Source organism: Myodes glareolus, chromosome 21 (assembly GCF_982192425.1).
Source record: "Myodes glareolus chromosome 21, mMyoGla1.1, whole genome shotgun sequence".
Lineage (NCBI taxonomy): Eukaryota > Metazoa > Chordata > Mammalia > Rodentia > Cricetidae > Myodes > Myodes glareolus.
Window position 1 is genome coordinate 21,182,712 of NC_142046.1, and position 15,462 is coordinate 21,198,173.

Sequence of the window (15,462 nt, forward strand, 5' to 3'; positions counted from 1 at the left end):
TATCTTTGGTGTTCTGATATAGAAAGGATTACAAAACTTGTCTGTAATTAGAAAAGAGTCACTGAAGTGTGTCCAGCATGGAAACAGGTTTAGGCATGGGCTTAGTGTGGCTGGAAGTGGCCAGGTAACATAGCACTTACGGCTTTAGGGACTAGACTACTCTTGGACGATTAGAGGTAGGTTTGATTGTGTATTATTTTATATAGCCCTTCAGAATATACTCTCTTTCCCTCTCTCTATCTCCGTATGTGTGTGTCCATGTGTGTTTGTGTGCATTTTGCCACTTTTTACATATTTATGGCATGTCTTGCATGGAGTTGATGAATTTTGAGTCATCAGAGTGGGTCCATTTGCTATGTAGTATCTTAACAGAGAATGGGAACAGAAACTCACGGTATCTTGTTCTCTGGAAACTCCCTGGCCAGAGCCAGCCAGGTAACTTGTCTTTATAATGGGACAGACAATGAGGATCCTTCCACGTATAGCTACCAATTTTTTTTTAAACTTTTTTTTTTTGCATTCATTTGTATTCTACTAAAAGATCTAATTGGCTTTTGTTTTTTATTTGATTTTCTCCCTGTCGTATGGCATGATCAGATGGATGGAGACTCGGAGGAAGAGCAGGAGTCACCTGACACAGGGGAGGATGAAGATGGTGGAGATGAATCTGATCTGGTAATCTGACATTTATTTTATGTTCATATGATTCAGATCTTCAGGTGAGGTTACTGTTACCACCTCCTGTGTATGCTTAAAGTCACAGGGTATCCAGGGTTCTTGTCTGAAGGAAAGAGGTCACTTAGTGTTGTAGCTCAGGCACAGATAGAGCAAGTGTGATGATCTGGTTGTTGAGATCCAATAGCAGGTCAGACATTCCTAGGGCTGTGTTTGGTTCTGAGGGAAGGGTGTGGTTCTATATTTCTGGTTATTCATACCAGTGGTGATTTGTACTGTGTTGGTTGCTGAGAAGCTGTTGGACTTGAGCTGTGTTGTGGTAGAGTCTCTTACCTGGCACGTAGAATCTGCAGATTTGTAGGAGCTGGGTAGGTTTGAAATAGGTGAATCCCTGGAATGGAATAGCCCACCCATCTGTGAAGTAGTCCACCCACCTGTGAATATTGAGCAGAGGAGATAAGAAGCGTGTAAGCTTGAAGGAAAAGTTATCTGTGTAAGATAAAGTATTGGACCAAAAATTGAAAAGGGAGAAAGTGTCCTCTGTGTCACTTTCTGTAGTGAAGGCAAGGAAGACACATACAGGATCCTTGGGTTTGGTGATGGAACATTATTTCCTGGGGTCCTATAGCATGATCGAGATAGTATAAAACTTTGCAGTGCTTGTTGAAATTTTTTCAAAAGTTTTTCTATATGAAACATAGGGTGGAATGAGGGGTTGTTTGTAGGTACCTTTACAATATAAGCATGTGTGTTGGAGATGTTCCTCAACAAATTTGCTGGGGTGACTGACGTAGACCACACATCCAACCCACAGTTTGGGCAGGTGGACATACTTCCATATAATTGGAATTACTTGGCATGCTGTGCCACGTGACTCTTCCTGGGTATCAGCATAGTATCCTCAGTGTGTCTATATATGTCTTTGGAAAGTAGGTTTGAGAAACCCATGTGCTGTCTTCATGTGACCTTTTTCTAGCATCTCCTGGCACTAGAATTTGTGCTGTAGGTCTGTTGTGATTTGTGATTGTTAGATGTCCTCTCTATACTTGCAACATGGGATCAGATGTGAAACCTTTGTATTGTTATAAATTGATTATACTTCTTTCTTGTTATCCATGTAGCATGTGTCTGTGTGGATTCTAGGGCACATTGAGCTTCGTTTGTTCCTTCTTGATCAAGATGAGTGAATATCTATAATGAAAAGTAGATTACTTATTGAGCTTATTTGCTTAGTCCTGAGTAGAAATTTCCAGTTGATTCTTTTACAGTGTGCCAAATTCATGTAAAACTTACAAATTGTATTTTAGTTTTATCTTGTTAGTTCTAAAAGGACTGGGCTTAGTGAGATGTTTTGGAACAGCATATGTATCTTTAGAACATAACCCGGAAACATATCCAAAAGTGAAATGAATCTTTTAGAGGAAGAATCAAGATATAGCAACTATTTGATTTTTGAGGCAAACAACTCATAGTCCTTTTTGCTCTCAGGAGCTCCCCCTGCTTTGCCTTTGATGTGCATGCCCTTTGGTCCTCCAGAGTTCTGAATCCAGTATCAAGAAGAAATTTCTCAAGAGGAGAGGGAAGACTGACAGTCCCTGGATCAAGCCTGCTCGGAAAAGGAGGCGGAGAAGTAGAAAGAAGCCAAGCAGCATGCTTGGTGAGCACAGTGGAGCTGGGGCCTTTGCAAGCTATGTGTGGTGTGTCAGCAGAAAGGTCACCTGGGCTAGTCTATGTGAAGGATTTCACTCGGAAAGAGGATCTCCTGTAAAAAATGTTTGAAATGACTTTAGAGAAACTTAAGTGATCCTCAGGTAGTCTCTTTCTAATAAACCTAGTTGATCTGGCTTCATTACCGAGCACTAAGTCGACATGGATAGTTTGTCACCTGCACGGGAGTAGTGCCTGGACTTTTCCTGTACCATATGGAAAAAGGAAGTCTGATGATTCCTGGCTGCCTGAGCAGTTTGTTACTCATCCATAGTCCTTAATAGTAGTTTGTTAAGGTGAGATCAAGAACATGTCCTTCAGATCAGAGTGCTCAAGTTCATTGTATAGCTTCATTGAGTTGTGCCTGGCATAGAGTAGAATGTATACAAATTATAGACCTCTCACCAGGATCAGTTCGCTATTGTTTTCACCCTCTATGTGTCCTTAACCCCACTGCTAGGTAACCTTCCCTTAGCCTGTGACCTCCCCCGCTTTCCCAGGAAGCCCTTGATTTTCTGTTTTGCTGATATTCTAGTACTTTGTAGAATTCTGTGAATGGAGTTGCTCAATATAGGTCCCCCCCCCCCCCCCCCCGCTCTGTCTCTTTTGAGATAATTGTTTTGGGCACCCTCCTCTTGTACCTGTCCACAGCAATTTGTTTTTTGCCTTCTGAGAAGTGTACCAACTGTGTGGGATACTGCCACTTACTAGTCATTTTCTTGTGGGTGAACGCTGGTCTCTGCTGTGTTAGGCTCTCAGAAAGGAAGTTGATAGAAAGATATGAATAAAACACGGGTGTTTCACATCTTTCTGGCTGGCCTAACTCAGTTGCATACAGTGTGCTCAAGTCTTTGGAAAACTACCAAATCGTTGTTTAGCTTGGGTCCCCTTGTACATCACCACCACAGTACTTGGGGCTTAAGTCCTCTCTGTTCTTACCTTTGCTTGTTGGAGTCTGTATAACTTCGTGGCTCCAGAGGGTGTGCCTTAGTAGCTTCAGTTTGTTTTTACCAGGTCAATAATGAGATGGAACTTTCTTAGCTTGTGTGTATTTTCTTTTGTGAAGTGTGTATTTGTGTTTTCCATTCTCTTTTATATTAGGTCATTTATCTTCTCACTGAGAATTTCAATCAGATGAAATTTTGCATGTTTTGTTCCTAGCCTATGGCTTGTTTTTCTGTTTTCCTAACAGTATATTTAGGTAAGAAGAACTAGTAAAAGTTTTCATTGAAGTCAAATTTATGAATTTTTTTTATGATTCTTACTTTTTTTTGTTTTAAAAAATTTGTGAGTAAGCCAGGAGCTGTGGTGCACACCTTTAATCCTGGCACTTGGGAGGCAAAGGCAGACTCTGTGAGTTCTAGGACAGCCAAGGCTACACAGAGTAACAAAACAAACAAATAAGTCAGATGGTGGTGGTGATGCCTTTAATTTCAACACTCGAGAGGTAGAGACAGGTGGATCTCTGAGTTTCTGAGTTCAAGACCCGCCTGGTTTACAGAGCTAGTTCCAGGACAGGCTTCAAAGCTACAGAGAAACCCTGTCTTGAAAAACAAACAAACAAACCAAAAGCTGACTAACCAAGCAAACAGAAATCTTTTAATAAACCAGGCTACCAGAGTTTATTCCACATTTTCTGAAAATTTTTAGCTTTCACGTAGATCCTTAATGTACTTTGAGGCAGTATTTGAATATGTGAGCAAGAGTCAGCTCCCTTTTGTACCTATGCAGTTGATCTGTTACAATGGATCAAATAAACTGTGGCTACTTTTTCTTTTTTAAAGATGTACTTATTATTCATGTGTATGAGTGTCTCTATATGTGTATGTTCTTATGTAAATGCTTGGTGACCCAAGAAGTCAGAAGAGGGGGTCAGATTCCCAGGAACTGGAGTTACAGATGCTTGTGGGCCATTATTTCGGTTCTGGGAACAGAACTCAGGCCTTCTTCAAAGGTTGCAAGTATTCTTAACCACTGAGCCATCTCTTAGTGTTACGTACTGCCTTGAGGTTTTTATTAACAGTGGTGTGTAGGTGCCTTTTTAGAGTTTTCTAACCTGCTTCATTTACTTATTTGCTTATTATCTTCATGCTACACAGACAGTTTTGTTCAATTGTCAGTCTAGCTTCTGGAAGAAAAGGAGGTTTGTGGGCTAGTGCCTGTGAGACAGCCACATGACATGGGAAGGACTACAGAGATTTTTGATATAGGGCTTATGTCCTTCCTGAGTACCTACTCTGCCCATTCATTCTTGAACATTGCCATTTATTTCACCTCAGGTGGCCCTTTGAGAACAGAAAATCCATGCGGTTTTCACTGTTGACTTTCACAAGTGTTTGTGGATCCAAGACTAAAAGATACTTTGAGGGTAGAGAGTCCTATTTTGCCATTTTGGCTTCAAAGTGTAAAATGCATACTTAAATATTTACTGAATAATGTGAATTTTATTGTTTTATATAAAATGTTTAAAATTTTGCAAAATCTATTTCTGTTTGAACTTTCTTATCTAAGATCAAGGCACAGAATACAGTTTTGATTAAAATATGTTTGTATCATACCTCTGTATTAATGATTCATTTATTTCTTGTCATTTACATAATATTGCATACTAATATTTAGAAGATTCTTTTTGAACCATAGTCACCTGCCTTTTGCCACTGTTAAGTATTATGTAATGTATTCATACTTTTTAGGATTCTTCTTAAAATGTATTTGTAGTTAGAAATACTCAATATTTTGCAGGTCTCTCAGGCTATCTTGGGAAGTATGGACAGGGTGGCTGGCCTATTGCTGCTACCCTCTCTTGTCTTCAAAGATTAGGGCCTACATAAATTTTTGTCCCTACTTATTTATTAAACTAGTTTTGGACTTTGTCCTCTTTGGATCCTTCCATCTTTATAAATGTTTAGATTTTATTGCCCTTGAGTGGTGTACTTCATAGACTACCATGTTTGACAGGTTGGATGTTGGCTGAATCCCAGGGGATCTTCAGTGTGGGCTAAAACAGCAGGAAGGCTGGTATCATCAAAGGCACAGGTTTCTACATCGTTAAATTGTTTCATCATGTTAGTGGGTCTTTCAAACTCTTAGATTTTTCCATTTTATTTTAAACTTTAAAACAATTTACAGAAATCCATCACTTTTCTTTCTTTTGAGACAGATCTTGCTGTGTATCCCTCAGAGGTCCAACTGCCACTGCCTTTCAAATGCTGGCATTAATGACATGAACTTCCAGATCTACTTCCTTTATCACATTTTTATTATTTTCTTGATTATTATCAGTTTTTACTTAGCAGATCTGGATATAAGATTGCACTAATTGGAGTTGGAAAGATCATTAGGCAGTTAAAAGCATTGGATGATTTTCCAAAGGTCCAGAGTTTGAGTCCCAGTATCTACATATGTGCTCATAACTTTCCGTAACTCCAGGTCCAGGGAACTCAATACTCTTTTGACCTGAGAGGGTACCAGATCTTCTTGTGGGGCACATACATACATGAAGGCAAAACCCTGTAAACTTAAAATCACTAAATAAATCTATTCTTTTTATCTTAAAAAAAGAATGTAGTAATATGTTCATGGATTTTCTTTTTCCCTGAGTGAATGGGTGGGAATCTCAGTCCAGGATAGCCTGAAATTCATTGTGTACCTAATGGTGGCCATGTTCTCCAAAGTGCTAGGATTAGAAACATGAACCATAATTCCTGGCTTTCTCGTTTTTTCTAGATCAAGCCTTTTCTTGTGAAACTGGGTATTCATGGGAATTAATAAAATAATGTACAAGAAATAAAATGATAGTTGAAACTGAAGTGGCCCAGGTGTTCATCAGGATTAGTGCCTTTCTTGGGAACTGGCCTCTTGATTAGAGTGTTTGTTGTTGTGTTTTAATTTTGGGTTTTAAAACAGAAGTATTTTTATTGTGTCTTTTTATTGTGTGTGTATGTTATGCAGGTCAGAGGACAGCTTATGGGAGGGCGTTGGTTCTCTTCACTGTGTGGGTTCTATGGATTGAACTCAGATTGTTGGACTTAGATGCAAGCACTGTTACCTATGGAGCCATCTCTGCGGTCTTCTTGGAATGTCCTGGATAAATATGGCTGTTGGGCAGTTTTCATGATGTATACATTCTGTGTATAGGTTCCGAGACTTGTAAGTCATCTCCAGGAAGCACGGAGCAGGCAGCTCTGGGAGACAGCACTGGGTATATGGAAGTTTCTCTGGATTCCCTGGATCTCCGCGTCAGAGGAATTCTGTCTTCCCAGACAGAAAATGAAGGTTGGTGTTGGAGTATGATGACACACCATCTTGCTTGCTTGCTGGTCTGGTTCTGTGTTACCCTGATGCCCCCTGGTGGATAATAATAGACAATTTGATAAAGTGTATTGTTTTGTTTCTCTCTCTCTCTCTTTGTTTTTTCGAGGTAAGGTTTCTCTGTTTTGTTTTGTTTTTCAAGACAGGGTTTCACTGTAGCTTTGGAGCCTGTCCTGGAACTAGCTCTTGTAGACCAGGCTGGCCTTGAACTCACAGAGATTCTCTTGCCTCTGCCTCCCTAGTGCTGGGATTAAAGGTGAGCTCCACCACCGCCTGCCCAGCTGATAAAGTGCATTGTTTAAAGGCGACTGAAAAGACATGATCCAGATGCATTTGCCAGATCACTATCGGCTCGTGGGAGAAAGACAGAAAGTTTGAGTGAGAGCCCCTTAAGAGCATTGCCTGATGCCTAGTTTATGCTCCTAGTAGTTTCCCTGTTGTAAGCCTGATATGTGTGGAATCCTCTGAATGTAATGCAATGTGCCTTTAAATGGTCTCCGATTTTATCTCTGGTTGGTTGTAGCTGTCTTCTGGTCTCTTGCTCGGCTGTGTTTACAGTGGAGTACAGCCTTCAGTCATAGGTGCAGTCGTATCTGCCATTGTGCCTGAATTGTTGTGACTTGCTCTCACTTTCTGCTCCCCTTTCTTTAAATCACTTAGAAACCTTTTAACAGTGAAAACTCTAATTATATTTTTTTTATGAAATAGAATGTTAAGGCGAAATGTCAGACCCCAGAGCTGTTTACGCTCTGTTCATATTTTGAAATTATAGACTTATATTTTACTCTAGGGATTTAATGAATTGTTTTTAAAGGACAAATACCAAGCTTTTTAAGATTTTAAATTCTTAGGAAGCTGTGATTTACTTATGTAATTTAGTAAACCATACCTTTTACCTCTTATATGGATCTTAGATTTGTCCAAAGAAGAGATTTTTTTTTTTTCTTTTCACAAACCTTTTCAAATCTCATAAAGCCTCATTGTACTTAACATATACCCCCCTTCTAAGCTAAATAGAACCGTATTTTAAGTATTCTAAACTTTTAGATTTGGGAGGTTAGAAATTTAATTGTAATCACAAAGTAGTACTTTATCACATCAACCCCAGTACTGTATAACAGAACCCTGCCTGTTGTAGGTGAATAAACATGATATTGTGATGGCGTTTAGGGGCCCTTCTATGTAAAATGTCTTGATCTATCTCTCATACAAATAAAGGCCAAAAGTGGTAAATGAAATTATAAAGTCTTAAGAATGGAAACATATCTAGAAAGGTGGTATCAAGGTTACAGAGGAGGGAGAGGGGGCAGTTTGCTGTTCCTTAGGTTCTATGCCATTTTGTATATTGACGTTCCTGTGATTGATCACCTCTGATTGATTAATCAGGGATTGGTTTGTATGCAAGAAACATACTTTTGACTTAGAGAATCAGTTCCTTGAAGAAAAACAGCATTGCCTACTTGTCTTTATTTTTAAAGTATGAAATTGAGATACCTGAAGATAAGGTAGGCTATTGGAGTGCTGGAAGTGTGAGTGAAGATCTTAAAGTTTGCCGAAGTTGGTCAGTTGGTTCAGATGGTCAATCCAGTCTTAGTATAGGAGGATCTAGATTTGACCTGAGGACCTGAGTGAATGTTTGTGCTTCCATTGTCTTTTCCCACTGTAATTACTAGTAGGTTAAGGATTTGGGCTTGAGTGAAGACAAGCTGAGGACACTGGCCGAATGGGTGATCAGGAGAGTCCAAGGTCAGAAGAGCTGGTAGGATGTGGGGAAATGGAGCCCATAAATAAGGCAGACTAAGGTCTCATGCAATAGCCAACCTTATTCTGACAGTTTATACTCTGATGGTTAAGAGGAGTCACATGCGTAAAGAGTACAATCACAAGGGCAAGCCAGAGGTGGTGGACAAGCCACTTGTAACAAGTTGCATGTTCCACAGAGGCATATAAACAAAAATAGCCAGTTGTAATGAATAATCTGAAGCAAACTCACTCCTATCTACTACACCTGGGAAGGGGCATTAATGTACATTCTAAGAACAAATTCTGTGTCTTTGAAGAAGCCGAATTCACTGAAAAGACTATTGTGTTGGTTGGTTTCTTGGGGGTTTTCTCATAAGCACTCACACTACTCCCCCTTTTTTCCCCAAGACAGCTTTTCACTGAGTAGCCCTGGCTGTTCTGAAACTCACTCTGTAGACTAGACTGGCCTCAAACTCACAGAGACCTGCCTGTCTCTGCCTCTTGACTGCTGGGATTAAAGGCGTGCAACACCACCGCCCGGAACAACTCCATTCTTGAACCATGCTCTGACAGTGTGAATGCCTGAAAGTTAAGTCAGCCATTTCTTTTGATGTCTCTGTAGTTCTTCATTTTTGGAGATTGAAGCACGCCCACATCTACGTACATGTACGTGTTCTGACAGTGCTGTCCAGGAATGCGCACTCTTTCGTCTCACCTCAGCCACAGGTGGTTGGTGTGACAGGAGGACAGTTCCTGACCACTTTCTGTTTTTCTGTCTGCTCCTCTATGAATCAAGTTGCTGAATGGGAACTCCTCAAAGGCCCATTTTATACTTTCAGTGATTCTGGTTTGAGTCTTGCTGTAGACTTTCTGATCTTATGAAGTGTAGTTACTACAGGGAAATCAGATAGCTAAACTTACATGTCACTAGCTCTTTTTTCCACAGAGGTTTGTGGCTAAAACTATCCCTTGTTTATTTTGTTTCTTAAACTGCCTTTGAGACAAGGTCTCGGCCTAGCTTGGCCTTAACTTCATTATGTTGTCAGGTTGGCCTTGAATTTCTGATCTTTCTACCTCTATCTCCTGAGTGATGTGGGATTTCCCCTCTGTATGCTATGAATGTGTTTTATTACCATTGGTTAATAAAGGAGGTACTTTGACTTATGGTAGGGCAGAATATAGCAAGGCGGGAAATCCCAAGCAGATAGAGAAGGAAAGAAGGTGGTGTCAGGCACACTCTTAATTAGCAGCCCAAGGAAAAAGACGCTGGAACCTTACTGGTAGTTCATAGCCTCATGGTGATACATAGATTAATAGAAATGGGTTGATTTAAGATTTAAGAGCTAGCGAGACGGTGGAGGTGCCTACCTTTAATCCCAGCACTCGAGAGGCAGAAGCAGGTGGACCTCTGTGAGTTCAAAGCCAGCTTGGTCTACAAGAGCTAGTTGCAGGACATGTTCCAAAGCTACAGAGAAACCCTGTCTTGAAAACTTTTTTTTTTTTAAAAAAAAAGGTTGTTAGAGCTAGCTATGAGTATTCCTGAACCATTCATTGGCCAGTGTTGTAATTAATACAGTTTCCACGTGATTATTCAGTTCCATGTGGCCAGGAAACCAATGTCTTCGTTTACACCTGAGTGTTATGATCATAGGCAATCACATCTCGTATATTCAGTGCTGAGGATCCAGCCTAGGTCTTGGTAAACACTGCCAACTGACCTACATTTCCATCATTTATTAGTTCTCTGTGGGAAGTAGATTAGTTAGGACCCACATCTTGTTTTCCAGAGGCCAGAGGTGAACAATGAATGCCTTCTTGGGGTGAAGGTGGACCCCTGGGTTCAGCATTGTATTGCTAGAGACCAAGTGAAGCACTGTCTGTATATGAAGAGTTTGAAGAATTTGTACATCAGGCAGCTCCAAACCAGAAGCAGTTCAGGGCTTGTTGAGGGATTTCAGGGAAGGCTTGTGTTGAGTGAACTGGAAGTTGGCCAGAAAAATAATTAATGTGGTTATAGTTATTTGTTCTTTTCTGTTGGTAAGTTCCTTGATAAATCACTTGGCTGGTTTTGAGTTGTTGAACTTAACCGTTTCATTTTTCTGTAATCCGGACATTCAGAAGAAATAGCTCAAAATTAGTTTTCATGAGATATACAAGGTCTTTACTGCTTGGGGTCCTCAGGGTTCTTTGGGTTTAGTCTTCAATGTGAGTTGCATTCACAGTCTTTTTTTTTAATTTTAATTAATTAATATTTGAAACAGGATCTTACTGTGTAGCATGACTGACTTAGAACTTGATATGTAGTTCAGGCTGGTCTAGAACTCAGAGCTCTTCCCGTCTTTGTCCCCCAAGTACTGCGATTAAAAGCCTGCACTACCTTGTCAGTCCTAGTTTGTTTTTAGATGTGAATATTACTTAATTATTTTCAGAGTTGCAATACTGTTCAAACTCAGTTCACCTTTATCTCTATTGTTTCACAAGAAAGAGGACATGGTCTGCTCCAGTGTCCTTTGGAAGATACTAGTCAGATCCCAGAATTCTTTTTGCATGTTCTCTGAGAGTGAGTGGGCTCAGCTTTGCAGTGCAGAGACTTTGCCTGGACCTCATGGCTTTTGTTTTCACTGTGGTATTTGGTTCTCTGTTTATATTTGTATCTGTCTGTCTGTCATGTCATGTGTGTAGGCATGTGTGGAGTTAAAGGACTACTGTTACTTTTCAGTTCTTCTGCCATGTGGGTTCTGGGGATTGAATTTGGGTGTTTAGACATGGCAACATGCACTTTTAACTCTCCAAAGCCATCTGATGGGCCCCATTTTTCTTTGTTTTCCTTCTTCTGCCTAATATATGGATTCTTTTGTTGGTAAATAACATTCTAGGTAACAATTAAACAATCAGTAAAACCTTCTAAAGGAATTTCTTTTTATGGGTATAAATTAGAACCAAATAAGGAAAATAATATCTCAATATGTAGTCAATGCTTTCCTTGCTTGGAAACCAGATTTAGGAATTCCTGATGAACATGCAGCCTGGCCTATGGCATGGCCCCTATAAATATAAATTAAAAAGTGGTCTTGGGGGATTTGGTAGTTTGTGGGTAAGATAGAATCTGCCACCTTACTTTACATGTAGGATATTACAAAATAGTATGTGACCACTTTCCCCTGAGCAGTACTGATGTCTAATTTCAGTTCATAAATGATCTTTGTAAGGACTGTAATTGATTGTTCTCTGGACAACCCTTTGTAGGTCAGGGTTGCTTGAGCTGATGTGTCTGTGTGACTTAGGGCTGGCCAATGGTCCGGATGTGCTGGAGACGGATGGCCTCCAGGAAGTGCCTCTTTGCAGCTGCCGCATGGAAACTCCCAAGAGCCGCGAGATCAGCACCCTGGCCAACAACCAGTGCATGGCCACTGAGAGCGTGGATCATGAAGTAAGCATGTTCATTTTTCCTTAAAATGGCAACAAGAATTGTCATGCTTCAGAATCACAGCCTTTCCTGTTAAACCCTAGTCAGCAGTGTCAGATTTCCAGGGAACCCACACATACTTGTCAAAGTGATGGAACAGATCAATAATAAGATAACCAAACCTGATAGACTTGCTTTTTCTTTCTTCCCTAAACAACAACAACAAAACAAGAATGTTGTGGATGGAGATGGCTTAGTAGTAAATAGAACATGCTGCTCCTGCAGAGGACCCAAGTTCAGTTCCCAGCATCCACATCGAGTGACTCACAACCTCCTGTAACTCCAGCCTCAGGGGATCCATTTGCCCTCTTCCAATTTCCGTGGACATACTCATTTTTATATACCCCACCCCTTCTAAAAGTCCTTTTTAAAAGGTGATAGCATTCAAACTGTGGTTGGGTGAAAGTGGAATATTGTCATGAAACATAAAACAAAGGTTTTTACCACCTTGCTGTATTTACTGAGAAGTGAATAAAGTGAGGGTTTCTCCTGTGTGTCCGAGCCTGGGACAGGTTCAGCCTAACATGCTCATCACCCCTGAGCAGCTCTGATTACTTCTTGTCATGTCTCACATAAACCTGGGAGGATTGATGATCCCTCACCAGCATTTATTCTGGATTGGCAAAAAGCAAGGAGGCAATGTGCAGAGACAATGCTTTTTCTAAGAATTTCTCAATTTTTTGGCAAGTTTTATTTTTCGTCAGCCTATCATGCTACTTGCCTGCTGGTGAACAAAGCAGGGGTAGGGACGGGGACAGCAGCAGCAAGCTTGTTGATGTTGCGTTACGAGAGGTACTTTTGCTGTGACAAGACCCTTGGAGTGCTCTGACTGCATTTGACCACCTGTCCTCTGGGAGAAGGCTTCGGCTAGTAGCTTGTGTTTTACTTCTTCTATCTTTTCGCTAATGCATTCTAGTAAGGTTTCTGGGCCATTTGATCTTTGGAGCCTTTATTACTAATTAACAATTGAGTTTCAACCGTTAGCTTTAAGATTGAAGTGTTTGACAGCAGCAGTAGCATATGTGTAGTGTGCAGGGTGTGGCCATGAGATTTCACACTTGCCCCTGCAGTTGCCTTATGCTTCATAAGTGAAGGCAGAAAGGCTAGGGCATCTGTCCAGGCCCAGGAAAAGAAGAAATAGAGGTAATTCCAGCAGTCCACCCTGCCCACCACACTAGATTTAGGCAGTTAATGGGAGGGCCTAGTGTGGTGCTGGGTCAGGTGTTTGTGGGCTGATGCTACTGAGGACTTGTCCAGCTATTCTTGCTCTTAGTACCTAGTGATACAGTCAGAACTTTTGCTTCAGTGGAATTGGCCTGTGTTGTGAGTCTTGCTTTTTTAAAAGCTTTAATTTTTGCTCTGGTCCAGGAACCACAGTTTGAAAACCACTGGTTCTCTTATTCTCTTGACATGGGTATTAGGGAAGTTCCAGTGAAATCTTGCCTTGGTTTCAAAGTTTATCTTCTCAAAGTTTAAGGTCCATATATGTATGTCCCAGGATTTCTGGCTTTTTTACATGTTTATTTTCTCATTGGACTAAGCAGAATTCACGTATTGTTTCCAGCGTTTTTTGGTATGTTTGTAATCAAAGATTTTTAAAAGTTTTATTTATTTATTTTATGTGTTTGGGTATTTTTGCATGTGTACCACCCCGTGTAGATTCTTACTTCCCACAGACAGCAGAAGCCAATGTCAGATCCCCTGGAATTGGATTTACAGATGGTTGTGAAATGTTGGTGCTGAGAATTGAACCTTGGTCCTCTGGGAGAGTAGCCATTGCTCTTTTTGTGTGTCTGTGTGTGTGGTTTTTTTTTGTTTTGTTTTGTTTTGTTTTTTCGAGACAGGATTTCTCTGTGTAGTAATTCTGACTGTTTTGGAACTTGTTTTTCAGATCAGGGTGGCCTTGAACTCAAAGAGATCCTCCTGCCTCTTCCTCCTGAGAGCTGGGATTACAGGTGTGTGCTACTACTGCCCATCCCAGCACTTGGGAGTCAGTGTTGGCATTGCTCTTATCTGCTTAGCCATCTCATCAGCTCCTGTATTAGAAGTTGAATATTTTTTTCTGCCACCTTTCTTCTAGTTCCTTGTGCCACTGACCTACAGGTAAATGGATCCCAGACACTGATTTTAGTTGATGTCTTGCTTATGTTGTTTATGCCATTCTCCTTAGTGTTCATTGTTTGGAAGCTAAATCTGAAGATGTGGGTAGATTTAAGGTTTAAGATTTGTATGACTTAATCTTGGCACAGAGAACATACCACAAGGCAAGCATGATAGGGTTTCTGTGGCAACTTCCTGTCCTTCCGCATCAGGTTTTTTCTTATAGGTTTTGACTCCTGATCGATTACTGACTGTGCTCATTGCTTTGTTTCAAGTTCAGTTTTCTATTTTTAGTTTTTTCCCCTGCCATCAATGGTTAGAATTTTTTGCTATAGAGGAGTGCTCCCTTATTTTCTGGAGTAGTGTGGCATTCCTGAATATGTTTCCATTGCAAAGGCAGAACGCACAGCTACAACTCCCTCTCCTCAGAACAGGGCTTTTTGCTTTGGCTTCTGTCCTGTGTGTTGGGTATGATTTGCTTCTCATTTTCTCCTTCCTAGTTTGTTCTGTGTTCTTAGAAACTTTGTTTCTCTTTGTATGATATTTGTTATAAGTTTTTTTGTTATATAATAATTAGGCCTGGCTCCCATACCCACATATTTCAGGTGATCTCTGGTAGAACTGCCAAATCCAAGAAACAGCTGCTTTCCAGGGTGTTTGGATTCTGTCTAGTTTCTTACACTTAAGTTGCAGTTCAGCAGATCTCTTTGAATCCTTGACAGAATTGCAAAGGCCAGATAGCCTTTTTTTCTTTTAGGTAGGAGGTTTGAGACAGAATTTCTGTGTAGCCTTGGCTGTCCAGGAACTCATTCTCTAGACCAGGCTGACCTCAAACTCAGAGATCTACCTGCCTGTGCTTCCCAAATGCTGGGATTAAAGGCGTGCGCAACCACTGTCTGACTCTGCCCAGTTTCTTTGCAAGGCTGTGGGAATGCTTTACCAAATTGAGCACAGGATTGATACTTTTCACTAGTGTTAGTTTACCTTCATCATGCATTGGAAGTTTTAAAATGTTGCTGTAATTCTTCCATGGATTGTGCATTTATTGGCTGAAATAATCTCATCTACTTTGTTACATAGTTGTATGCCTCTTAGCAGGCAAAGCAGCACAGATAATGAGAGTTTTACTCTGTGTCTAGCACAATTAAGATACCAAATTGGTTCTCCCTCAGCTTCTGAAGTTTTTCTTTTACAATATTGTTACGAACTTTTATATTTTAATATTTGGTGGAGTTAATTTTTATATTATTATTAAAGTCAAATAACCTTACACTTGGTTTGTGTCAAAAGATGCTGAAATTTTGTGAATTCTCTCTCTTAATAGTAAGTATTTGGAAAACCAAATCCACTGCTCTGAGGTCTAATTTTTATTTCAGTGTTAGAGAGTTATGTATAGGTGAAGGAGCCATGTAGGGTGCAAGCACACGATACCAGTGTAGCAGTGCTGAAAGTTTGATAGT

At 40.4% G+C, this 15,462-nt stretch overlaps 1 protein-coding gene across 5 annotated transcripts in view; it reads left to right on the forward strand.

The window, feature by feature from the left end:
* Ehmt1 (euchromatic histone lysine methyltransferase 1) overlaps positions 1–15,462 on the forward strand; it is a 146,470-nt gene that overhangs the window by 82,537 nt on the left and 48,471 nt on the right. For all 5 annotated transcript variants that reach the window (XM_085681218.2, XM_085681217.2, XM_085681223.2 and 2 more), the window contains exons 7-10: positions 598–675; positions 2,212–2,332; positions 6,520–6,657; positions 11,721–11,866. In XM_085681218.2, the coding sequence (XP_085537344.2) occupies positions 598–675; positions 2,212–2,332; positions 6,520–6,657; positions 11,721–11,866 (483 nt within the window). The remainder of the gene's footprint in view (positions 1–597; positions 676–2,211; positions 2,333–6,519; positions 6,658–11,720; positions 11,867–15,462) is intronic.